The sequence below is a fragment of the Microtus oregoni genome, unplaced genomic scaffold (assembly GCF_018167655.1).
Source record: "Microtus oregoni isolate MIOR12 unplaced genomic scaffold, Mior012 000020F_ref0000438, whole genome shotgun sequence".
Lineage (NCBI taxonomy): Eukaryota > Metazoa > Chordata > Mammalia > Rodentia > Cricetidae > Microtus > Microtus oregoni.
In genome coordinates this window covers 32,205,940-32,232,657 of record NW_024543079.1, presented here as the reverse complement: position 1 = coordinate 32,232,657, position 26,718 = coordinate 32,205,940, and the positions used below count along the sequence as shown (strand labels likewise).

The 26,718-nt window shown below is 42.2% G+C and overlaps 1 protein-coding gene across 2 annotated transcripts in view; it reads left to right on the top strand.

Annotated features, from left to right (window-relative positions):
* Positions 1-26,718, top strand: part of Plcb1 (phospholipase C beta 1) — a 676,602-nt gene that overhangs the window by 551,913 nt on the left and 97,971 nt on the right. For both annotated transcript variants that reach the window (XM_041670151.1, XM_041670152.1), the window contains exons 24-27: positions 11,197-11,329; positions 12,128-12,181; positions 15,264-15,483; positions 21,344-21,524. In XM_041670151.1, the coding sequence (XP_041526085.1) occupies positions 11,197-11,329; positions 12,128-12,181; positions 15,264-15,483; positions 21,344-21,524 (588 nt within the window). The remainder of the gene's footprint in view (positions 1-11,196; positions 11,330-12,127; positions 12,182-15,263; positions 15,484-21,343; positions 21,525-26,718) is intronic.

Sequence of the window (26,718 nt, the reverse complement as noted above, 5' to 3'; positions counted from 1 at the left end):
ACCTTGGTTGTTGTTACACATTGCAGGGGTCACAGCTGGGTGAGCACTTAAAGCTATACAGTTTCCTCTTCGGACTGTCTTGGTAGTACCATGAAGGTTCTCATAAACTGTGTTTTCATTTTTATTTGATGCTAAAACATTTTTAACTTCTTCCCTTATTTTCGAGTGTACGGTTTAGTCTCTGTGTATTTCTCTTACAATTTATTTCTAGTTTTATTGCTCTATGATCTGATCAGAAATTAAACACTATTTTGCTTTTTTTTATTTGATAAGGCTAGGTTTGTGCCTAGAATATTTTAGAGAAGGCTCCATAGGATGCTAAGAAGAATTTATCTGTTTGTTTATACATTTTGTTCCTTTTGTTGAAAAATAGATGTTTTTCTCACATAACATATCCTGATTATGGTTTCCCCTTCCTCTACTTCTCCAATTCCTCCCTCACCCTCCCATGTGGATCCACCCCCTTTCTGTTTTTCATTGGAAAATAAATAGGATTCAAGGGGATAATAATAAAATATAATGAAATAAAATGAAAACTAGCCCATCGGAATTGAACAAAAACAAACAAACAAAGGGAAAAGAGCCCAAGAGAAGACACAGGAATCAGAGACACACTCATTTGCATGGAACCCCATAATCACACTAAACTAGAAGACAACATATTATGCAAAGGGCCTGTAGGTACCCGCTGATACTGTCTGTTAGCTGCTGTTTCCAGAGAGCACTTACTCATATCAAAGGTCCATTGACACCTTTCTTCAGCTGTTCAGCTGGTGAAAGTCTTGATGGAGCGTTTTGGTGATGGTGCCTCCCAGATTATGTCCCTATCACAGAGCGAACTGTCACTTTAAGGAGAGTGAAGAGAGACCTTGAGACTGCAGAGATCTCTGACGCCACTGGTGTCCTTCAAAAGCTTCACCCTACACCCGGCACTACATACCAAGATCTGTGCCACATATTAAGGGCCTATTTATGATAAATAAAAACAGTAAAGGGTATAAGTGCCACAGAAATTGAGACTTAGGTCAATATGTTTTTGTTTCTTCTTTTTAATAAACTTACTCGAAATGATTTTTATATTGCTGATAAAATCTAGATTAATTTGGACATGTCCAGTGTCATTCATTAAACCTGAAATCACTGGCACAGGGAACCCCTTCCTAAATATAACCCCAGCAGCACAGACACTGAGAGAAACAGTAAATGGGACCTCCTGAAACTGAAAAGCTTCTGTAAAGCAAAGGACATGGTCAACAAGACAATACGACAGCCTATAGCATAGGAAAAGATCTTCATCAACCAGGGGTTGGTGAGATGGCTCAGTGGTTAAGAGCACTGACTGCTCCTCCAGAGGACCCAGGTTCAATTCCCAGCACCCATATGGCAGCTCGCAGCTGTCTGTAACTCCAGTTCCAGAGAATCTGACATCATTATACCAATGTGCATGAAATAAAGTTTTGTTTTTTGTTTTCTTAAAAAAAGATCTTCACCAACCCCATATCAGACAGAGGTCTGATCTCCAAAATATACAAAGAACACAAGAAATTGGTCATTAAAAGAACAAATAATCCAATTAAAAAAATGAGTACAGACCTAAACAGAGAACTCTCAACAGAGGAATCTAAAATGGCTGAAAGACACTTAAGGAAATGCTCAACATCCTTAGCCATCAGAGAAATGCAAATCAAAACAACTCTGAGATTTCATCTTATATCTGTAAGAATGGCCAAGATCAAAAACACTGATGACAATTTATGCTGGAGAGGTTGCAGGGCCGGAGGGGGGAGGCACTTCTGCATTTCTGGTGGGAATGCAAGCTGGTACAGTCCCTTTGGATGTCAGTGTGGCGATTTCTCAGAAAATTAGGAACTGACCTTCCTCAATACCCAGCAATACCACTTTTGGGTATATATCCAAAGGACGCTCAGTCGTGCCACAAGGGCATGTGCTCAACTATGTTCATAGCAGCTTTGTTTGTCATAGCCAGAACCTGGAAACAACCTAAATACCCCTTGACCGAAGAATGGATAAGGAAAATGTAGTACATTTACACAATGGAGTACTACACAGCAGAAAAAAAATGACTACATCTTGAATTTTGCAGACAAATGGATGGAGCTAGAAAATATCATATTGGGTGAGGTAACTCAGACCCAAAAAGACAGTTATCACATATACTCACTCATATATGAGTGGTTTTTAAACATAAAGCAAAGAAAGCCAGCTCACAAATCACAACTCCAGAGAACCTAGACAACAATAAGGACCCTAAGGGAGATATATATATAGATCTAATCGGCATGGGACGTAGAAAAAGACAAGATCTCCTGAGTAAATTGGGAGCATGGAGACCTTGGGAGAGGGTTGAAGGGGTGGAGAGGCAGGGAGAAAAGCACAGAAAAATCTAGAGCTCAATAAAAATCAATAAAATTAAAAAAAAAAGAAATCTGAAATTACAGAGACTCCACATTGGCCTCAGAGAAAATAAAAGACCATCCTACCTTTGCCCTGTGGAGTTGCCTAAATCCTCCCTGGCCTCATTTTTGAAAATGGAGAATTAGAAAAACAGTTTTATTTTTTGGTATTGACCATGAATAGCTAGGAAGAGAAAGTGATTCAGCCTCTGAATGCTGGTGTGTCTTTTCCCATCACAGTGATGTACTCTTATTTTATTTAATGAGGCCACTCAAAATAGGCAGCCATAGTTTTCAAAAAGAAAATTCTATCTGGGACCTGTTAGCCATTGGAGATACCAATGTAGTAGCAAAGACATCTTCTGTTTGACGCTTCTAACATGATGCTTCTAAAAGTCCTTTCTTATCGAACATAAAATCTTCATTGAACTATAAAGCATTACCAGGTTTCTAATATGCTAATCAATTACCTTCTTAGAATGTTTTTAAATCCAAAATTTTCCCCTGGGTTCAGTTAACAGTAATTCATATGAGAAAAGCATTATGCAGCTTATATTCTTACTATTGTAAGTTCAGACTGTAATGTTTATTATATTTATGTAATAGGTGGATTATGATAGGATATTAGGAGATCACATCGAGATTGGCTGCATTTGCTTTCATGTCTTCCTTCTCTTTCTTCTCTTTGGTTTTGGTTTTCCTTTCCATTTTGTGTGTGGGGAGGGGGGGGCAGGACATCACTGAATAGTCCAGGTTGGTCTCAAACTCTCCATCTCCCTGCCTGGGACGGCTGGTGTGTCCCTGAGTATCTTTATCACTTTAAAAATCACTGTGTAGCATGAGGAGTTGGGGGGAGATCGAATTAGGTAAAGGACCAGCACTGACATAGAAATGTTTATTATTATTACTATTTACATCTTAATTGTGAGCACATTCATGACCTACAGAATGCTGGCAGACTCAGTTCAATTTGTGGGAGTCGTTTCTCTTTCTACCATGTGGATGGAGTCTAGGATTTAAACTGAGGTCTTATGCATTGTGACAGCTGTCTTTACCCACTGAGTCTGATGGAAAATTTAATAAGTGTTATACATTATAGACAAAAATCACAACAGGCAAATTCCCAGAGAGAGAAAGAACCACACCCATATAAAGGAACAGGTTAGAGTTCTCCCTGAGACTGGCCATTGGGGATGAGCTGCCAGGAGCCGTTAGAAGGTAGGCTCTAACTGTACTCAGTATCTCGGGCCCTAGGCCAGACACCAAGAAGGTAGGATCGGACAGGTAGGGGTGGGGTGGCAGGCAGGACTGCTGCTTCTTTTGGATTTTTCCTGTCTCTACAGTGATCATATCAGCCTAGCAGAGGACCAGAGGAAAATGGGAATGCAATAAGCACCATGATTTCAATGGAGCTGGCAGGGTATTGGGCCTTTTAATGTATTAACATATGTGGCGTTTTGATTGAACAAATATTCTACCATTGAGCTATATCCTAAGCTGTTTTAATCGCTTGGGATGGCCTTGGACTCATTGCGTACCCTGGACAGGTCATGAGCTCAGCTCAGCTCCTAAGTAACTAAGACTGCAGACATGAGCTACCAGACCCACTTATGCCTTAAAATATCCATAATGTTCATAGTGCCCCCTTTTAGCAAATGAGGAGATGTAAGTACTCGGGGGGGGGGGGGGGTAAATTTCTTGCCCAGGGCCACAGAACTTGTAAGCAAACAAATTGGGATCGAAACACAGGTAATCCGACCTCACAACAGCTCATCTATGCCAGGATGCTTCCAAAATTTGCGTCCAGATTGGGATATGACGATAACATGCTGAACCTGGTCCGGTGGATTTGGGTGCGGGCCAGGAGGCTTGGCCTCTTTAATATGCTTCACTGACAGGATCTTCTGGCCCGTGGAGCCTACTTTGAGTAAGACACATTTATACCACACCCATCCCATAACAAAACTGTAATGTTCTAGAAACCGTTAGCAAGAAAGGGTTCTTCGTAGTCTCCTAGACAGCCTGGCACCTGGACAAGAGCCAGCATAGCTGTTAGGATAGCATGAACAAGACTTTTGAAAGCTCAAGGCAGGCAAAACCCCAGCATAGAGGTGGGAGGTGGGCATCCTTAGCTGAGGAGCCATTAGCAAGTGATTACTAGGGAAGGGGCACTCAGTTATCTCTAAGGGTTTGGTCCCTGGTGGATCCGCCCAGCTCCATTAAATGGTGCCACACTCATAAGTACATGGACACACAAACTGGACTTCCTGGGTTTTAGAAACACCAAGACAGAAAGTTGGGTGCTTAGGAAGGGGACGATGTGATTGGGGTGAGGATGAATGTGGTGAAAATGCATTGTGAGGAAATTTTCAAAGAGTCAAAAAAAGATTTTCTTGAAAAAAAAATGACACCTTCCTCTTCATCTCTGTGCTTCTTAGCTTTAACAGTTGCAGGCCACTTTCTTCGGATGCCCCAGAGCAATCATAGTAGCCTCCTGTTTTTAGAGGAGGAAACGATTGCTTGAAATTGTTGAGTGACTTGCTTCATGAAAGAACTGTGGTCTTTTAAATAAGACCTCATGAGACGTCCACATAGCCAAGGGAACTAAAGCAAAACAATCATTGGTTTGTCCAAGGGGTTTTCACAAATCTCTACACTGGTATTGAAATTTTTCAGTGGGTTATAATTCAGGGCTTTGCATTCATCCTCCTACAATGCTGGAATCATCACCCATGCCATTCACAACAGCTGAGGGATTGAAAAAGCATGGCTAGAACCGGGCGGTGGTGGCGCACGCCTTTAATCCCAGCACTTGGGAGACAGAGGCAGGCGGATCTCTGTGAGTTCGAGACCAGCCTGTTCTACAGAGCTAGTTCCAGGACAGGCTCCAAAACCACAGAGAAACCTTGTCTCGAAAAACCAAAAAAAAAAAAAAAAAAAAAAAGCATGGCTGTCAATTAGTGAAGGCTTTTACCTGCATCTAGGGTAGAACTCTCAAATTTTAATGTGCATAAAAATCACGACTTAATGCCAATTCATTAAATCTTGTGCAGGCCATAACATTTTGCACTTCTAATGCACAAAGAGAATCTGCATCATTCCTTTCATCCGTGGATTTATCCATTCCTTCTTTCAAACACATTTTTCTCATTTCAGCCTAAGAGTTAGGTGGTATTGTAGTTTCAGGACTTGGCCCATGAAGTGTACCTACTGCCTACGTACCAACTGAATGTGGACTTATTCCTCCACTTATTAATTAATTAATTAGTTAAATGTTATTTTTATTAATTAATTAATTTTGTTATTTATTTATTTTTGGTTTTTTGAGACAGGGTTTCTCTGTATAACAGCCCTAGCTGTCCTGAAACTAGCTCTTGTAGATCAGCTGGCCTCGAACTCACAGAGATCTACCTACCTTTGCCTTCCGAGTGCTGGGACTAAAGGCATGCACCACCACTGCCCTGCAATTAAATGTTATTTTAATATTATATGTAGTTACTATGCTGGAATGATTTTATATCAAATCACGTATACATATTTATGTGTATGGATATTTATTTACATATAGGTACCCTGAGAAAAATCATATTCTCTCTTTCTCATTTCTGAGGGAAGAAAGTAACACTAGTAATAGCTCACACATTAAATTTTTAGCCCTTACCTGTGGTTCAATACTTGGTGGGAATGCTGCATTTATTTAAACGATGGTGCAGCCCCGATGATGTATGAAAGGATCATTTAGATTGCATTCCAGTTACTACTGAAAGAACTTGCTGGATGTTGGTTGCAGAAGACACCAAACTAATTTTGCATATTAGGTGTTCATTCCTTAAGACATTTGAAAAATGGGGCTGGAGATGAGCTCCGTGCTTAAAAACACTTGCTGCTCTTGCAGAGGACCCAGGTTCAGTTCCCAGCACCCATACGGAGACTCAAAACCATTTGAATCTCCAGTTCCATGGGATCCAATGTCCTCATCTGCCCTCGAAGGGCACTGGGAACACATATGGTACATATCCCTACCTGATGGAAAAATATTCACGCTTGCTAAGTAAGCAAACAAATGAATAAATCTTGTTTAAAGAAATCCAGAAGACGGAAGATAAATTCATTCTGCTACTTAAAGACTTCAGCTCTCGCTAGTCCTGCTCGGCTATTCAAAAATTTTCAAACACACATAAAAGTTGAAAGAATCATAAAGTTAATGCTCCTTGTCATTTGAGCCCCGATTTTCATTTTCTTACGGAGAGGTCACTCTGTCTTATTTCCAGTGCATATCCAATTCAGGCTGCAAAGGCAGTGTGCATCACTCCTAAGCACGCGGTAATGCGCGGTCAGGGTGTGGCTCTCAGGACCGAGTCTGACCTTCTTAGGAACAGGACAATAGCTAATGTAATTGGGCTAATAGAAAATTTAGGCACAAATTACCTTATGTGTTTTGAAAAGCTGTTTTGGATGAAATGCTGTCTCTAACAAAGCTGCACACACGCCCATATTTGTCCTCAGCAGACTGGATTCTATACCCCGAAATTACAAATCTCCATGTAATTCTGGGAAAGTGGCTAACCTCACCCCTTATCCACCAGAATCCAAGTCAATGTACTGTCTGTCCTATGAAACAGGCACGTTGAAGGAACAGCATATTGCAATTAATTTTACATTTGTTTTTTCTTTATTAGTGGGGTGGGTTTGCGTACATGAGTGTGACACCACACATAGGTGTAAATTCAGAGAACTTCTGGGATTTTGTTCTCTACTCCACCATGAGGGTCCCAGGAATCCATCTTAGGTCATCAAGCTTGCTGGGGAGCACCAAGCTATCTCACTAGCCCAGGACTCAGGAAAACTGGGGTCCTCTGATACCCCGAGGAACTCAGCCATATCTGATAGTTGAAAGGCATTTTGCTTTCATGTTAAACACGCAACAGAATTCTTAAGATCTGTATTCTCTGCTGTTTGATTATCAAAGCCAAAATTAACACATCCAGGATGGAAATCTTTTGCATTTGTACAGTGTGCCATACAAGTTCCCTTTACCAAGATCTGCAAGAATGGTTGTTAAGTTATCCACTCGCTGGTTCACATATGGTATATATTCAATGGACTTGTGTTCATTTTAATTCTTGGAAAGATGTAATTTTTAAATATGAGATCTTGGTTTATAAAAATCATTTTTTGGCCTCATTTTGAAGAAAAACATAGAGCAATAACCCATATGACCACTAGAGGGCAGAGGCTAAAAGCAAAAATCTAGGAAATGCAACTGAAGTCCCTTTTTAATGAACCTTCCTTCATTGAAATTCATGTAATTGGATTCCAGTGGTCTTTCAATTACGATTACAAAAACATATTTGGGGTGCCTTTATTTCTGTTATTATGTCCAGCGCCTTGGGAAAGGATTCTGTGCTTGTTTTGTTGAAACCATTATGGCATGGCCTGGGGAAAAATGCAATCAAAAGCATTGATTTCTTTTGAGTTGGACACAGAATTTGGCTTTTGAATTTAATCTCTCATGCCATTCTGGTGGGAATGACTTGACGTTCCAATCATATCAAAAAGTTTAAATTTAGTATTTCACAACTGTAGTTATTTAACCATTTTATTTCTTTGCTTTTCTATGTCAATGCTGATTTAGTGCAACAGGGTGAGTTCCTTGGCAACAACGTTCGCTGGCTTATGTGTCTCTATATAGCTATAACTTGCTAGTATATTAATGCTTCCTGGAGTTGCCATTATTATAGACCACAGAATAGACTTATATAATTTAAATAGCCTGCTATTTAAAATATTTAGACTTTGAACTATCACAAGTTCTAAGGGAACCTGTCTGATCTCTGGCTTCCTGTGAATAGATTTCAGTGCAGACTTTCAGAACCTTCTTTGATTGCTTTGTCATGGGGCTGAAAGCAAGGCCCACCTGGGCGGCTGAGAGGAAGCCAGTAGACAGCAGTGTCCAGGCTACTGAGCCTTCAGCTACTTCTGTCACCAGTTTCCCTTAGGAAAACTATCAGCTGGGCTCCTTTACACACCCTTGGCAACCGGTCAACAGCAGTCTCGTTTGCCATCGTGGCTGCACACTAATGCGTGACATCCGTCTCCAAAAAAAATGCTAAGAGGCCCTGGCCAGTCCGACTGCACAAGGAGCCGTAACCAGGTCCTCACTCTCCCTCGTCTCCTGGCATGTGTTTGGCAGGAAGAAGTGCAAGCTGCATGTTTTTCGGACCCTGGCTCAGGGCCTTTCCAGCACACAGCATCCCTTCAGCTTTCTGGCTTCGGGGTTCCAGGCAAACTCTGCTCCTCCAGTTATGGGGTGCAGAAGTCTGCTCCGGGGCTAATGCAGCCTGAAGGTGCACCTTGACCTTTTGGTCATTTGAGAATGTGGGAGCTCACATGAATATTTTATTTTCCATCCTTCCTCAAAACCTGGCAGCTACAGGTGGAAACTGAGCAGGGTCTGTCCTATCTATAAGAGCTTTCTGGGGGGGCTTCAGGTATGGCTTCCCTTTTCCTTCCCAAGACTCCAGGTCATTAACTCTAGGGTGGGGGTGGGGTTTTTGTTGTTGTTGTTTTGTTTTTGTTTTTCAAGAAAATCACGAAAACCATTCTCTGTGTATAATGTGTCCTACATGGAAAAATCTGGTGACATTGAACAAGCCAAAACAAAAGCAAAGCAAACAAAAAGAAACCCTCCAGTGGCATTCCATTTGTAGTCTCATAAATAAAGCTTGCCTGAAGATCAGAAAAATAAAACGGCCACACCAGTATAACAGCTTTACACACGGTAACAGCCTTACACACTAGCCAGTGATGTCACACACCTTTAACTGCAGTAGCCACAGTAATACACACCTTCAATCCCAGTAGCCACACTGGTTTGCCATAGAAACCAGGTGGTAGTGGTGCACACCCTTAATCTCAGAACCAGAGAGGATTATAAAACGGGAGGAGATAGCTCTTAGTCTCATTCTGAGATTCCTGGAGGCAGGATCGCCATTTTTGGACTGAGGTTGAGGGAAGAGCCAGTGGCTGTTTTGCTCTCCAGATCCCCAGGCTAGCTTTATTTATTAAAATACAATTGAAATGACAGGACAAAACCCTACCCATATACTGCATTCAAGAGGCTCTCATTTGCAGTGTTGGGTTGAACAAAGAACATACCATCATTCCTCTTGGCATATTATTCTAGGGAGAATTTTCTTGATGGATGCTAACTAAATGTGATCATACCAGAGCTTACCAGTCAGAGATATCCATCCATCAAAAGACATAATTTTACAATAGTGAGACCTAATGCTTCTAGGTTATGTGGCTAGGCTCCCATCTCTCCTATATAATGCCTGGCCTGGTACCAGGACTTATTTTTCTTTCACCCATCCCAGGGAGACCAGCTACACTGAAGAGGCCTAACCAATGAACAAGGCTGCTTGTTAAGTTAAGGATGCATTGGGGGACTGATTCAAAGCCAGCTCTGAGGCTGTAGGAAGAGGACCGTGAGTTCAAGACCATCCACAACTCCAGAGTTAGGCTTTGTTTCAGAAATGAAAAGCAGTGATTTGGGGGGAGAAGAGAATATGAATCAGTGCTGCCATCTATATTTCTGTCTTCCTTTGGTAAAATTGCCAGTCTGCTATTTGTAATTACATGCCCAAATGCCACAGTGTTGGGGTCCAGATGACCCATGGAAGAAAAATTTCCTGCTGTACCTGGGAAATGCACTACATAGCAAAATGCTATAAAATCATCACAGATAAAACTTGTGGCGGACGTGGAGAGCGAGTCTAAAATAGCTGGCAAGCACTTGGAATGTTGGAAAGCGTGGCTGAAATACTGCGAAATTATATAGACAATTATTTTATAAGAATTGGCATTGATTCAGCAGACATTTATCGACCGTTTGCTTTGAATCAGACATAGCTGCTGGAGTGAATAGAATGAAGGGCTCATGAGTCTTGATATTTATCATCACGCATTGGTAATGTTGCATGGTCTTAACTGTTTCACGTGTTTATTTAGCTTGTACCAGAAAGTGTTCTAGGTACTTTAAAAAAAAAAACATTGGCTGTTTTGGTTCTGGAAGAAATCTTATAAGATAGACAATACTGTGACCTCAAATTCATCGTGGATAAAGATGGGGAAAGAGCACAGAGAGCTAGGTGACATGTTAATGGCGTACTGGATTCGAATCCAACAATATCTGGCTCCAAAATCCATACTCACACCCACTACATCAGTTCTTGCTGTGGCATGGAAGCTGATGACATGAAATGAAATGCTTGCTGTCTCCTCCCATGTGACTTATTCAGCATCCCAGCTCCCCTACCCTGAACCAGGCTTACATCAATTCAGCTAGGGCTGTCTATCCCAGGACATCCCAGCCAGAAGCGCTTAGTTGTCCTTTGGCAGCAACTCTCATCTCCCTGCTATAGCGGGGGTCTGCTAAGGACTGGTCAGATTCGTGTCTCTGTGGTCCCTTGTGTGCGTTATGTTTGCTACTCTCTTGTTTGATGGAAACACACCACCTGATCAGACCCAGAGGCCTTGTGGGAAGGCTCTCTCCAAGAGCATGGGCAAGTTGGAGTGAAAACCAGAGCCTTTTTGGGCAATTAACCTGCTACTTTGTGATTTCACACTATGCTGAGTTAATCTTGCTTTCCAGGCAGTTTCCAATTTGATGTTTCAGACTCCAAAGGAATTGTGAGAATGTCGTAATGGGTAGCCTTATTGGTATAGGAAGACAATAAAAATGATTTGAAACAAAATTGAAAGGTGTTTGTGATTTTAGGCTGAGCCTGGGGAAACGTCATCAGAGGCGCCAAGTGAAGCCAGGACAACGCCCGCAGAAAATGGGGTGAATCACACAACATCCCTTGCCCCCAAACCACCTTCTCAGGCTCCACACAGCCAGCCAGCTCCAGGTAAACAGTGGATTCACACTTGGGGTCCCATGCTGCTCTTGCTCAGTGTGTCTCCTAGATTGCCTTCTCTCCATAATAGCTCCTAACTCTTCTTTCTCATACCTTTATAGTTTTGAGGAATTCTGGTCAATTATTTTTTAAATGTCCCTCACTCCAAGCTGCCTCTATGTTTTCCTGTGATCAGACTGAGGTTCTGATGTTGACATGTCCTGGTGAAATGGGGGCCCTAAATCAGAGTACTTCCCTCTGAAAGTTTTGGTTCACACTCCCAGGTGGGTAGGAAGAGGCATCCTGGGGGTGCATATATAACCAATTTTCCCTTACACTTTGCTCAGTGGTTTGGATGTTTGATAATGGTTCTTGTCTGCAAAATTCGGTTCTTTGGTCCCCATTGTCCTTAATCACGTCATTCCTGATGTTGCCAGAAGATGGCAGTAGCTCTTCGGAGATTGAATTCCTGGTTTTGACATTTCAAATGCAAGTGGAGGGATGTCTCCATTTGCCAGGGAATATGTGAGGAATCCATACAATTGTTCATCAACGTAGGGTTGAGTCCAAGTTGCAAATTAATGAGGTTTCAGAGTAATTTTTTGTAAATAGCTTTCTCCTACAATTAGTCATTGTCTCTAAAGAGACATAGAATTAGAGGACACAGTTCCCCCATACTGGAGATGAAACCCAGATGGGCCAAGTGCTCTACCACTGAACTACCACCCCAAGTCCAAATATTTCCTTTTAAAATTGGGATATAAGTTTGAAAATCAAAGAAAGCCATTTCTTTGATCTTTTTGGTTACAGGTTCTGTTAAGGCGCCCGCCAAAACAGAAGACCTGGTCCAGAGTGTCTTAACAGGTGAGTGCTAGCCTTTCCTCTGCACAGAAGGTAGCAACCGAACATTGCACAGTGGGTATTTAGAGGGGAGGAGATTGCCATTCACCTCTGAAAACAGCATCATTGCATTGTTTAAGTTTGTAGACATCTTGCCTGAGTTTGGTTACATTGTCTAATGTAACATCTGGCCTGAGTTTGGTCACATTGTCTAATGTAACATCTGGCCTGAGTTTGGTCACATGGTCTAATGTAACTTTTGGCCTGAGTTTGGTTACATTGTCTAATGTAAAGTCCCAGAGAAGTAGCCAGAGTTGGCAGACAAGACGGTATTGGCTACAAATAATAATTTCTAAAGATTCCTGTTTCAGAAAATAAATAATAGTTTCCTCCTGGCTACAAGAGCCAGTTAACAGGAATGTGTGTCTCCCTACAGTTCTGACAGTAAGTTATATTTCACATATGCAGAATACAGCCTGTTTGTAATCATGAAACCCACACTGTGTGTGATCTTTGATATGAAACTTGGGTTAGTTCGTATCATCAAGCAAAGGGACTCAAATTGACCTAAGCTTTCTTGAGTACAATTAGCACTTACTATGTAGTGGAGTCTTAAAACCATTTCGAGTATCTGGCACAAAATAGAACAAGAAGGTATGCAACCGTGCATCAAAGATAAAACCTCTTCTATGAACCGGATGTTGGCCGACAGTGAGGCAGGTAAGTGCATTGCGATGCAGTCGCAGAGTGGAATGGGGGCAGGTAACTCTGCCAACAGGTCGCAGTCACCTAAAGGCAGACAGCCAAGGTGTAGTGCTGTGAAAAAGACGAAGATGTGAGAGAGAGCTTGATCTCAGCTGCCTGAAGATCAAAGACAGACAGGCAAAATTACTCACGCTATTGGAAACCTAGGCTTAGATTATGCTTGGGGAAGGGCAGGGAGGCAGTTTCCAGAAGATGTCTAGGGTCCTGGCAGTACTCTGGTTTTTACCTAGTGATGGTCAGTCACTAAGGCATGTGAACTTTAAAAAAAGAAAAAAAAAAGGACTGGGGATTTTGGATATATGCACTTCATGCACACAGTTATATTTCATCAACATATATAAAGCATGCCTGGCAAAATTGTAAGAAACTTAGAAGACCACAGAGCATATTTCAGAAGAGTTCCATGGGAAGCAACACTGATGTATTAGACAACACCGATGAAAGAAATAAGACGCTGGGGTGTTATCTAAAGACATATAAAGGGATACACAGAGGCGGTGGAGCTGTACCCCCACCCTAACTATGGCCAGCTCTGGGCAGCTCACCTATTTGTGATACTGTGTCTTTATGCAAATGGACATTGCTCTTAGGTCTGGGGATATTCCAAGGGATAGCCTTTTTCAAAGGCAATTTAGGGTGCCTTTTTTTTTTTCTAGAGCACGGGAGTCCCATTTCTAAACTGTCCTCGGTTCATGTCCAGAAACCATTTCTTTTCAAAAGTGAAGTGGAGTTGGTTACCAGGAAATGTGGCAATTCCTCAGGACTATAAATTCTTAATGCTGGCGCTTATTTTGTGACCACCAGGACTCGGTTTGAGCCTGAGGGAAACCTTTAAATAAATGCACCTACTTCTCTCCTCAGCTTCTTTCTTTAAAAGGAAGAAAAATGAGCTGTCAGGGCAGATGCATGGTAAGAGCAGGAAATGCTCCTTCGGCTGTTTAAAAGCCCTGGTATTTAGCAACAGATATTACCGTTCCAGTTCTCCTGTTTATGTGCAATCCGTTTAGTTTTTTATTCAGGTTTGTTGTAATTGGTGGCATACATCATTTTTGAACGGCTTGATGGTTCTAAATATTTATTGTATCTTTGCCATTGTTGTTCCCCAAACAGGAACTTCCTATCAAGAAATGGAAATATATGCATTCTGAATTAATCTGGCTCCAAATAGATAATAATTCATTGAAATTCAGACACCATACATTGAAAGGCCTCCCCTCCCCCCGTTCTTATACTACTAGGAAAAGCAATAGGGAAACTAGTGTGGAATCTTGATTTCAGAAGTGATCATGCATTTTTAAAATGCATGTTATAGAGGAGATGAAGTGTGCATATGAAATACAGAATGGTTTATAGCCAGGCTTCGCCACGTTGACCTTTTATCTCAACACTGAATAAAACACTGCAGGCGTACAGGTGACCACTAGCCCTACTGGAGCCTTGGTGAAAATTAAAGGATACCTTCCTGACACACTCGACTAGCATACCCACTGAGATATAGGGAGAAACCTATGGTGTGTCTCCTGTCAGTGTGTTCCCTGAGAGATGCTGAACCTGGGTGATTATTTGCTAAGCCTCCACAGTCATGGTACCAAAAACTTCTCAACACTTTCCGTGATTTTTTTGTATTTCACCACCAGACCAGCCTTGTGAACTAATAGCAGTGTCATCATCCGTAAAACGGATGAAGCAGGTGGCCTGCTCTCTCTTCCTCTCTTCCCAGCTGTAGTGAAGCTAGGCTGATAAAGTCCAGCTTGTATTTCTCTGCAAGTTTGCCCTCTCTCCAAAGGGAGGTCACCCCTAGAAAGTTTGTACTTCTCTGCAAATTTACCCTCTCTCCAAAGGGAGGTCACCCCTAGAAAGTTGTGCCCCCCTTCTGAGTGTCCCAAATTCTCAAGAAGCTGGCCTTTATTCATGAGGAGACCAGCCCTGGTATGCCAGTGCACACTTGGGGTTCCCCCGGGGGATTATTCAGAAGCACACCGGAGTTGCTGTGCCTTGCTCAGTTTTTTCCACTGCTGCTTCACTTCTCTCCTTCTGCCCCCGCCCCCATCCCGTCCCCTCCCTCAGCTAGTCACAGGCGCCAGAATCCCCATCCTAGACTCTATATCTAGGGAAACCAAACTTAAAAGCTACAGATGAAGAAGGAACTGGGTCTCTGCAAGTTTGGTTGCGCCTTGCTAAACCAGTGAGACAGAGCAGTTGACCCATGATCTGACATCCAGCTGTGCCTTTCAGCTACTCTGGCAAGGGTGGGCTGCTCCTCTCTGAGCAGGATGCCCGTCTCCTTCCTCTGGATTCTGTCCTCCCTGACACTCAGCTCCCATGCCCTTGTCTGTTGCAGAAGTGGAGGCGCAGACCATCGAAGAGCTCAAGCAACAGAAATCGTTCGTGAAGCTTCAAAAGAAGCACTACAAAGAAATGAAAGACCTGGTCAAGAGACACCACAAGAAAACCGCCGAGCTCCTCAAGGAGCATACCACCAAGTACAATGAGATTCAGAATGACTACCTGAGGAGGAGAGCAGCCTTGGAAAAGTCCGCCAAGAAGGACAGCAAGAAAAAGTAAGTCAATAGGTACCTGCTAATTTTATACCATGTTGGAAGAGATGCTGCCCCCGTGAGTGAATATTTTATGTGTTGTGTCTCATTTTTTAACTTGTGCCACCTCAGGGAGGATAGTCACACCACCAAGAGGACAGTCACACCGTGGGGAGGACAGTCACACCGTGGGGAGGACAGTCACACCATGGGGAGGACAGTCAACCACAGAGAGAACAGTCACATCACAGAGAGGACAGTCACACCACAGGGAGGAGAGTCACAACACAGGGAGGACAGTCACACCACAGGGAGGAGAGTCACACCACAGGGAGGACAGTCACACTGCAGGGAGGAGAGTCACAACACAGGGAGGACAGTCACACCGCAGGGAGGATAGTCACACCACAGGGAGGAGAGTCACAACACAGGGAGGATAGTCACACCACAGGGAGGAGAGTCACAACACAGGGAGGACAGTCACACCGCAGAGAGGATAGTCACACCGCAGGGAGGACAGTCACACCACAGGGAGGAGAGTCACACCACAGGGAGGAGAGTCACAATACACGGAGGACAGTCACACCGCAAAGAGGACAGTCACACCGCAGGGAGGATAGTCACACCACAGGGAGGACAGTCACACCACGGGGAGAACATGGGCTTTTCAGAGGTCCATGAGCTCCTGGCAGGTTCACCCTTGGAACGGGTGATGCTGAAGTTGTGGTACCCAGACGGTACTCCGCTAGGACTGGGGACTCAGAGCAGGAGCAGAGAGACTGGAAGGGGACACATTGTCAGGAGTCCAGCTGAGTGATGACAAATGTTTCTCCTAGACAGAGGCTGGCAGAGACAGAAGGGCTGGATTCTTGTGTTGTTTTTTTTCCTAAGGGAGTTTAGGGGGAGGAGTCTGGAGGAGTGAAGACATGGTCTGCATAGCTCTGTAGCTTTGCGGGCTCTGTAACTCCTTTGGAGATACTGAAATATATGTGATCACTGTGGCCACATCTGTTCAAGGCACTCCTCTCTGGCTACAGCAGAGTTTACCTTGCGGGAACAGCTATGGGAATGCTGCTCAGACTCAGAAGTCTGGGCCTCCATTTCAGTATCTGACCCAGACCTGCGGTGGGACCTCTGCAGTTCGAACAGGCTACAGGGTTTGCTGAACCTGTGGGTTCAAAGACTTGCTATTGATAGGATTAGTTTTCAGAGACATCTCACTGAACACCCGCCCCCCACCAACTCTCACTAAGGCACTCCCTGTCATCTCTCTCAACTTCAATGTTTTAATAAAAGTTCATATTATTTAGGTCTCAAAAAAAATGGTTTGGTTTAGAACTCTTCAGTGGTGTCCAGAAATTGAAAGACATCACAGAGGCCTTGGTTAAACCCTGCCTGCCTCTCCAGTCTGCTTTTCCAGCCACATAAAAGCCATCGCTCCCCGCTTACACTGTGCTGTAAGGAGAAGGGGAAGTGAGGATGGCAGGGCTCATGGCTCCTCTTGTCAGATCCATCAAGATGGAGGGCTTTACCTCTTAAGCTATAGCAGATACCTGCTGCCCAAGGTCAGTCTCAGCATTCTGCTTCCTGATTTCCATGTGGATCTCAGCTTGGTGTGTGTTTTCAAATTCCATGTAGATAGATGGCCCTGAGCTTTGTGACATAGGTTCTAGCTGATCACACTGGGGCCTTTTGCCTTTTGGTGTGGGGATCTTTCAGCCCTGGGTAATCTCTTTTGATCACATAAAGAAGGTGTTAGGCCGATGTGCTAGATTGGTTTCCTAGGATCATAGAGCCAGGTACCATGAACTGAGTGTTTAAAACACTGCGTTACAGTTCCAGAGCTTAGGAATCCAAAATTAACTTGTGAGCTGAGCATTGGCTCTAAGAGGGGTTGGGAAACATTATTTTGGTCTCTTCCAGGTTTTTGTGGTTACAGGAACTATCCTTGGCTTACCTTAGCATGTAGACTATCACATCAGACTCTTACCCACACTATCACATGACTTTCTCTCTGTGTAGGGACACGTGCCCAAATTCCCTCTATCTTCTAAAGACATTAGGCTCTACATTAGGGTCTATCCTTATCCAATTTGAGCCTATCATAACTGTTACATTTGCAACAGAAAAACAGGAAAATTTTCAAAGGTTTACAGATAAACTGAGGTTCTAGGAAGAATACAGCATAAAGGTGTACCTACATTTTATTTGTATTTTAATAAATAAAGCTTACCTGAAAATCAGAAAAGCAAAAAGAGCTAGCCACTGACTCTTAACTCTCCCTCAGTCTGAAATGGAGATCCTGCTTCCAGGAATCTCAGAATGAGACTGAGAATTGTCTCCTGCCACTTATATTCCTCTAGGGCTGGGGTTAAAATTATGCACCACTGAGATTAAAGGTATGCACTGCCAGGTTTCTATGGCAAACTAGTGTGGTAACTGGGATTAAAGGTTTGTGTCACCACTACCCGGTCTGTAAAGCTGACCAGTGGACCAGTTTGACTCTCTGATCTTCAGGCAAGCTTTACTTATTAAAATACAAATGAAATATCACTTCATAAAAGAACTAAGTACTCACATGCACTTCCCTATGCATCCTACAGCAGCCCACATAGTATATCCAGACATCTTCCCAGTGTATCCCACAGCAGCCCACAGAGTATACACCGACATTTTCTACAGTACAACAGCAAGGACCTGACGCCCACTTACACCATGGCCTGGTCAGAAACACAGAGCACAGGATGGTACTGCATGCCAAAGTATGGTGCCTACCTACCAGCTGTGTTCTGTGATGTGGGGACATTGGAGTTTGACGTGTGGATGTTTCCAGAAGAGAGGCCCATTGTCCCACAAAGGATTTAGAAACTGATTACTGCTCTAGCATATTTGTCCATACTATGAATACATTTATGAAACAGCAAAAGCCAAATAAGATGGCTTACCACTGTTCTAAATGTTTGAACCCACTTTCCTAAGTTGTGATCTTGTGTTTTCTTGGAGCATCCTTTGCAGGCTTCTTGGCGTTAATTAATATTTCACTCTCTGATCAGTGGGGTTCATTTTTGTTGTGAAAATATTTTCTTCAATGTTTAATAAGTAGGGAATTAGAAATAAAGTGAACATAACTTCAGTTTTTTTATTGTCATTTTAAGGAACAATTTTTGTCTCCCTTGGGTTTGTTTAGCTAAATGTCAAAACAATTTTTCATTTTTAACTTAAGTTTTTTAATGAGAACTAATAGCACTGTGTGAGACATTATTCTATTATTTAAATAGTCCATACTATTTTAAAGTAAAATGTTGTTTATGTTGTTAAAATACATAGTTTAGAAGATCTTTACTTTTTTAAAGCAAAAGTACCCTTGAGTTCTATTTCAATGTGCACTTGAGTTTAAATAAATATCATCATGGTGAAAAAGGCATTTTAAGACATTGTTTTTTTTATTTACTTGATTTTCTGTAGTTTGGATTAAAATATATTCCTTCATTTATTTGGTTAGTTGGTTCGGTTTTTGAGATAGTCTTTGCAGAGCTCAGACTGTCCCTGAACTAGCAGAGACTAGCCTAGGTTTTGCAGTATTTTATTTTAACCTCCTGAGTGCTGGGGTTACAGGGGTGAGCCAAGACACTCGTTTTACAAATAGCTCTTATGAGATGTCCTGATTTTTCCCGATAGCCGATAAATGGGTGGAGATGGTGAGGGTAACCACCATCAACATCAACATACTGATCCAGGATGTGGACCTGATGTAGAATTCAGTCTGAGCTTTCCTGGAAACATGTCATCATCTCTCATTTAATGTCTTTCAAGAGTTTGTCTTAGAGCAAACATTTGCCGCTGGGAAATATAGCCTTCCTCTCTAGCCACCTGTCCATGGGCTGAAAACACCGTGGGCGGGGCTGTGCGAGTGTGTAAACTGCCTGTCTATGGACTGAGAACACAGTGGAGTGGGCTGGGTGAGTGTGTAAGACACCTATCCATGATCTGAGAACACAGTGGGCCGTGTGAGTGTGTAAGCTGCCTGTCCATGGACTGAGAACACAGTGGGCTGTACTGTGAGTGTGTAAGCCACCTGTTCATGGACTGAGAACACAGTGGGCTGTACTGTGAGTGTGTAAGCTGCCTGTCTATAGGCTGAGAACACAGTGGGCTGTACTGTGAGTGTGTAAGCCACCTGTTCATGGACTGAGAACACAGTGGGCTGTACCGTGAGTGTGAGCTGCCTGTCCATGGACTGAGAACACAATGGATTGTATTATGAGTGTGTAAGCTGACTGTCTATAGGCTGAGAACACGGTGGGCTGTGCTTTGAGTGTGTAAGCCTCCTGTCCCTGGGCTGAGAGCACCATGGACTGGGCTGCATCCTTCCTCATACAGTCGTCTGAGGACGACATCTTTGCCACCAGACTGTCAAGAAAGGCAAGCTGCGGCTTCCATGCCATATTGTGACATATAATGTAACATGTGCTCACCTTGAAAACACAATCAAAATGTAATACTTGATTTTTAAAAAGTAACAAAATCACCTTTCCTAAGAGGTAGAACAGATGTAGAAAAAAAAATCAGGAGAAATTTGACGCTCTTTGCAAATGAAATTTGACACTCTTTGAAGGGGAACCTAAAGGCTAAATCAGTAGCATTTACCTGTAACCACACAGCCAATGAAGGTGAAGTTTGCCCTAAAATATCTCCCGAAAACTCCAACTGAATGATGCACATATTCATTTGTTTATTTGCTTTTACATCATATTCTGCAAATTCCCAATAGCGTATCAAAATAACATTACATGTATACGGATCCACCTCTGCAGCCCATGGTGTCTGAAGATGCCGGCATATAGAGGAATCCAGACAGGGCTTCCACAACCTTCTACTCTGCTTGAATCACACACACACACACACACACACACACACACACACACAAAAGCAGGGTCTGTATGACCACCATGGCCAACAGAGTAATGATCCACAGGAGGCAAGAAAGTAGTTCAGTTCAACATGACTGAGTAGCAGCATTGGTTCAATCTTCATGACCACAAATAGTTTATTTAAGGCATATTTAAGCAAAGCACAATTTGGTGAAAACGTTTCTGTTGATAATTGACCCAGCCCTGTGTGCACAATAAAGCACAAAATAAACTAACTAAAGATTGAATGTGATTTCGCCAAAACTCTGTAAAGTACATGTGGCAAATTCCATAAAGATGAATTTAGAGATTGGCCGAGCAAAACAAACTTACGATAGGGGTCTGGGGGAGGATCTGGTGTGGTCTCAGCCACACAAATAGCACAAAGGTCACCAGGCTATTAACCACATCTGCATCCAGCCTTCTGGGAAAATGTTTCTTTGAAGGAACAAGCATACATATTTAATGTTCCAGGTTCCCCCTAGTGCTGACCTGTGAGCACAGGAACCTCCATGCCTCCTGTACACACACACACACACACACACACACACACACAAAGAGGCGGGGGAGGTAGAAGAGAAAGAGAGAGAGAGAGAGAGAGAGAGAGAGAGAGAGAGAGAGAGAGGAGCCATGAGACACATGTGGTTAGTAGGTCCCTGAAATAGAGGTCATTTGAACTGGGGTGTGGCTCAATTGAAAAATCCACATTTAATCTGGGCAAGCAAAAAGTGCATTTTATCAGTTCTATGATGTGCTCAAACTGTGTGTTATGCAACAGATTTCTCGGACTTTAACAAAGAAAACTGAAACAACTCTTACATCTGTTGAGTTTTAATTGGTTAAATTAACATATGCACACACAATAAATATTTTGAATCCAAGGCTTACTGTCTAGCTAAAATGGCACTCCAATTCACAACCAAGCACCTCTTACCACCTACTTTGTTCCTGAGCCACACTCTGTGTCTTTGCAGATCTGAACCCAGCAGCCCTGACCATGGCTCATCAGCCATTGAGCAAGACCTCGCTGCCCTGGATGCAGAAATGACCCAGAAGTTAATAGACTTGAAGGACAAGCAGCAACAGCAGCTGCTCAACCTCCGGCAAGAACAGTATTACAGCGAGAAGTACCAGAAGCGAGAGCACATTAAGCTGGTAAGCTGAGGAGCACGGGTTGCGCGTGTGCAGCTGCAAAGCTCTTTGGAGGAGCAAGTGTTGGCGGCTCTCAGATGACTCAAAGGGCACCGTGCAAAAGTGAATTCACGCCAGCATGGAGAGAGCAGAGTCTGCCCAGTGCCTGCCACACTAGCGCCCCCATGCAGGCTTGATACGTTCCGCTGTTCCATCCATGGAGTTCTGTTTGCTTTTGCCCTTTCATGGCTTATTTTGGGATGTCAGGTTATCTTAGTTCCAGGGCATCTTTGGGGTAACACAGGGAAATAAGAAGGGGATATTTGGGATAGCACAAGGAAGTAAAAGAAAAATTCTTTCAAAAATGAAGCATGTGCTGCAAGAAAATTTTCACTTCTGCTTCTCTATCCCTGAGCTTGTCAAGAACAAACCCAACAAAACTGTACCGTACGCTGCCCAATGTCCTGTTCTCCCATCAAAGCCTCAGGCTACCTGTGAAAGCAAAAGACACCCTCTTCTTTAGTGATACCGTGTGTCTGCCAAAATATTTTCTCGTGGATTGTGAAATTCTTGATGCTTTAATAAATAATAGGGACATTTAACATTTAGTCACACACAGACACACGAAGTTAATTTAGTAATAAAATACTAGTCTTGGAAACAAGCGAATGCCAAAAACAAAAGAAATAAATAACCTTGGCTGAAATGAGTAGTTTATTGAGGAAATGGCTTCATAGAATTACCATCTCTGTGTTATGGGTCTGTATGCATAAGAAAATTCACCATATATGAAGAGACGGCCTGTGGAAGGAAGAAAATCTTTGCCAATTATATGTCGAACAGCAAATTACAATCTATAAAGAACTGTACAGCTTAAACACTATAAAAACAAGCCATCTAATCAATGAATGGGCAAATGAATTGAATGGACAGTTTTCAAAAAAGGAAATATAAATGACCAATAATTTTTTTAAAATGGTCAGCATCTTTAGCAGTCAGGGAAAGGCTAATTAAAACTACTTTGAGATTCCATTTCCCCCAGGTCAGAATGGCTAGCGTCATGGAGACAAAAGCCAGTAAGGATATGGGGAAAGACAAGTGTGCATGCACCGTTGCTGGGAAGGTAAACCAGTACAGCCACTATGAACATAGACACTCTCAGCACACTAAAATTAGGATTAGACTCAGATGCCCAAAGGAATCTTAGGTCAACGTATCTCAGAGATACTTTACATTCGTATTTATCATTGCCTGTAAACTGAGACTTGCGTTTGTTTCCTGGCCGCCCAGACCAAATAATCACACAGAAACTATATTAGTTACTACATTGTTTGGCCAATGTATTAGGTGTACTACTAGCTAGTTCTTACATCTTAAATTAGCCCATTTCTATTAATCTATTATTGCCACGAGGCTGTGGTTTATGGGTAATGTTCTGGAATCTTTCTCCTTTTTTTTTAACTTTTTTTTATTTATTTACTTAACTTTATTATGTTTGTTGGTGTGAAGGTGTCAGATCTCATGGAACTGCATTTTCAGACAGTTGTGAGCTGCCATGTGGGTGCTGGGAATCGAACCCGGGTCCTCTGGAAGAGCAGTCAGTGCTCTTAACCGCTGGGCCATCTCTCCAGCCCCCAATCTTTCTCCTTTTGCAGCTACATGAGTCTCCTTGACTCTGCCCCCCACGTGTGTGTGTGTGTGTGTGTGTGTGTGTTCAGATTTCCCACCTGGCTTTACTCTGCTAAGTCATTGTCCAAAGCATCTTTATTCATCAACCAATAAAAGCAGCATTTATACAGAAGGACATCCCACATCAATTTTCACATTTACAACACTTGATGGGAAGTAGCCAAGGTATCCATCAGAAAATGAACAGATAGAAAAATGTGGTAAATACATACAGTGGTACTATGCCATAGAGAAGAATTAAGTTATTTCACATGCAGGAAAGTGGTGGAGGCAATCATGTTAGATTAAATCAGCCATACTCGGAAAGACATACCACATGTTCTATCTCATGTGTCCAATCTAGATTTAAATATAAAAATGGTGCATGAAAGCAGTCTATGGACTCTAAACGGGAAAGGGAAAGGGAGAACAAGGAAGGTTAACAGAGAAAGAGGCAAAATACCTTGTTTCTGTCATAGACAGGAGCTACATTTGTTGTGAAGAAGCCACACACATATATGTGCACGAAAGCAGAAGGGGTGCTGTTGGGGAGGAAGGAAAGGACCAGCTAGGGCTGGGGGAGAAGGATGGAGGAAGGGAGGAAGATTAAATATAAACAAGACCCAATGATACATGTGTTTGAAAATGTAACAATGAAACCCCTTATTTTATATGCTAACCTAAACTATAAAAGAGAAAAGAACATGTGCTGTGTAATAGGTGATTCAATGTCATGCCTTTGTCTGCATCCTGGATCCTCCATGACAATATAAAATTAAAAAGTCATAATCACATGACTTACCTATTCAAAATCATATTCTTCTTGGCCAATTATTCTCAACTGAAAGCGTAAATCAGGATCCTCTGGAGGGCTGGTTTAAAACCCAGACAAAGGCCTTGTTCTAAATCCTTATTCAACAGTCTTCCATAGAATAGGCTGTTAATGAGAGTTCTGTTCTGAGAACCTTTCTTTGAGGACCTGGAACTTAAATGTGAAGTTCAAAGAGGTGTTTTTTAACAAGCTCCACAGTTTGAGGCGAGTTGCTGAAGTAAGACAGATGCTGTGGCAGGCTAGTCAGATGCCTCTGCAGTTCAGAGGATTGATTGCCCTTCCAGAGGATCTGGATTCTGTTCCCTGCACCCACATCATACAACTGCTTGTAACTCCAGTTCCAGGGGATGCAATGCCTTCTCTGAAACCCACTAACACTGCATGAACACAGTATGAGACACATACATATATATAAAAATACACATAAAAATTTAAATTATTATTTTTTAAAGATTGAAAACAGTAAAAGAATGCTTGAGAAGGTATTGCGGGGAAAAAAAGGAGATTTTGCCTCAAAAGACCCAAGAGAGTCTAAATTAATTTTAATACTAAATGATGACTTTCTTTCAGCTCCAGCTACTATACTACCATCTGATCTTCTCTAATAAACTATGGCTAAAACTCTAGAATATAGCAATGAAGACAACAGCTGTGTATTGAACACTCATTATTGGGCCATATACTATGCTAAGCCATTTATAAGAATCATTATTTTGTTTGGTTCCCAAAAAGAACTCATTAGATATTCTATGTGGTGACTTTTCTGAGGTGTTCTGACTAGAGGGTGGTACATGAGTGATTTGATCATTGGCCATCTGCCTGTAGAGTCCCTGCTCCCTAATCATTGCGTAGATGCCTCTCCTACTTCACGTTCCAGGCCAATGTCATGATGAGGGGATTGCTTTGTGCTTATTGCTCATGCGGAGTATGGACACCCCCATATTTAGTATTGATGGCTGGAATTCTGTTCTTCAAAAATGTTTTCTCACATACCCATAAGGTTCACAATTTCTGTACGTTCACAGATAAGAACAACCATCACCATAATCGATGCCATAATTTTTATCTCCTCAAAAGGAACAATCTACTTCATCCATTTGTGGATTCATTCAGCAAATAGTTATTAGTATTTCTATTTGCTAAGTAAGCAATTCAAACAAATGCTGGAAAAAAATGGCAACAATCCTAGCCCTTCTGGAGCTAACCTTCTACAAGGGGGCACAGACCATAAACACAATAAATTAGCAAAATGTTTAGTATATTAAGTAGCAAGAAGAGATGATGAGAAAGCTAATATTAGTATTGGGGAAAAAGATGTTCAAGGTTGGAGAAGCATGAAAAATGTACCTGGAAATTTTAAATAGACTTGCCAGGAAGAGACTAGCAGACTGACTGATAAGGCAGCATTTGAGTCAGGAGCTGAAGGGCAAGTCCAGGCACACGCATGGAAGAGAGTTTTTCTAGATAGAAAACATGACATGCAAAGTATCTGGTCTAGTCTTGGAAAAATAGCAGAGTGGCTCCATCTAAGGAAGGTTATATGGTATTGAGTAAGACAGATGGTATCTCGGGAGGGAACACAGATCTGGGATTTTGGTGACTCCATTTCTTGTGTGTTAGTACTAGATAGGTTAAGCAACCCTCTCAAAATGCTCACCGCTCCTCACCAGAGTGTTTGTGAGCTTGGGTGAAATCTGAGTAAACCACTTATGAAGATTTCTCTTAAGAAGGCTAAGACTCTGTAGATTTGGAAGCTCACAGCTTAGTTCACGGCCATTTGGCTTCCACAGCTTACACTCCATCCCCCTGCTTCCAACATGAATACCAGACTTTTCAGTTCCATATGTAATGACTGGAGATTGATCTGCCTGCCATAGAACCTCTGGCTAAAAGATGACCAGAGTGACCGTTTTATCTTTGGGGGTGCATCTGACTGATGAGTGGGTTACCCAGGCTAAAACGGACAAACTCAAGTGTAATTAAAAAGTCAACAGGCCCTGGGGGAAAGTGTCATAAGGAAATTTAAAGAGAAGTTATTTCATCTCTTAAAATGGCTTTGGGGTTAGAATTTCTTGGGTTAAAGGTTTTATAGTTCAGAGATTAAGAAGCCATGACATCAATAAACTCCTAACCAAATGTTCACTAAAAATAATAACATTAGCACAACATTTTGATACATGCCAAAGACAAAAATAAATGAAATACACTTAAGGAGTCTGTGGCATAGAATTTTTAATGTTTTTTGCTTCATTTATTAATTACTTATATAGTGTTCTGTCTGCATGTATGCTGCAAGTCAGAAGAGGGAACCATATCTCATTACAGATGGTTGTGAGCCAACCCCTCATGTTCTCACTGTCACCCAGTATACCAAGGAAATCTCTTCTAGCCCAGGGAAATCCATATGTCCCTCAGGGTGCTTTCTTAGCCAGGTTCTTGAGGTACTACTTGAATTAGCTCCCCCTTTTTCCCTCTGTTTAGAAACTAGAATATATATTTATTTATAAACATATTTTGATCATATTCTTTCCCTCCCCCAACTCCTTCAAGATCCTACCCACTACCCTTCTCACACAACTTTCTCTCAAAAATGTCCCAAGCTCCCAAACAGCAAAATCAAAGCAAACAAAACACCCAGGAAGTCAAAAACAGACCAAGACAAAACAAAAAGTACACACACAAGAAAATGGAGTCTATTTTGTCTTGTCCAACTACTTC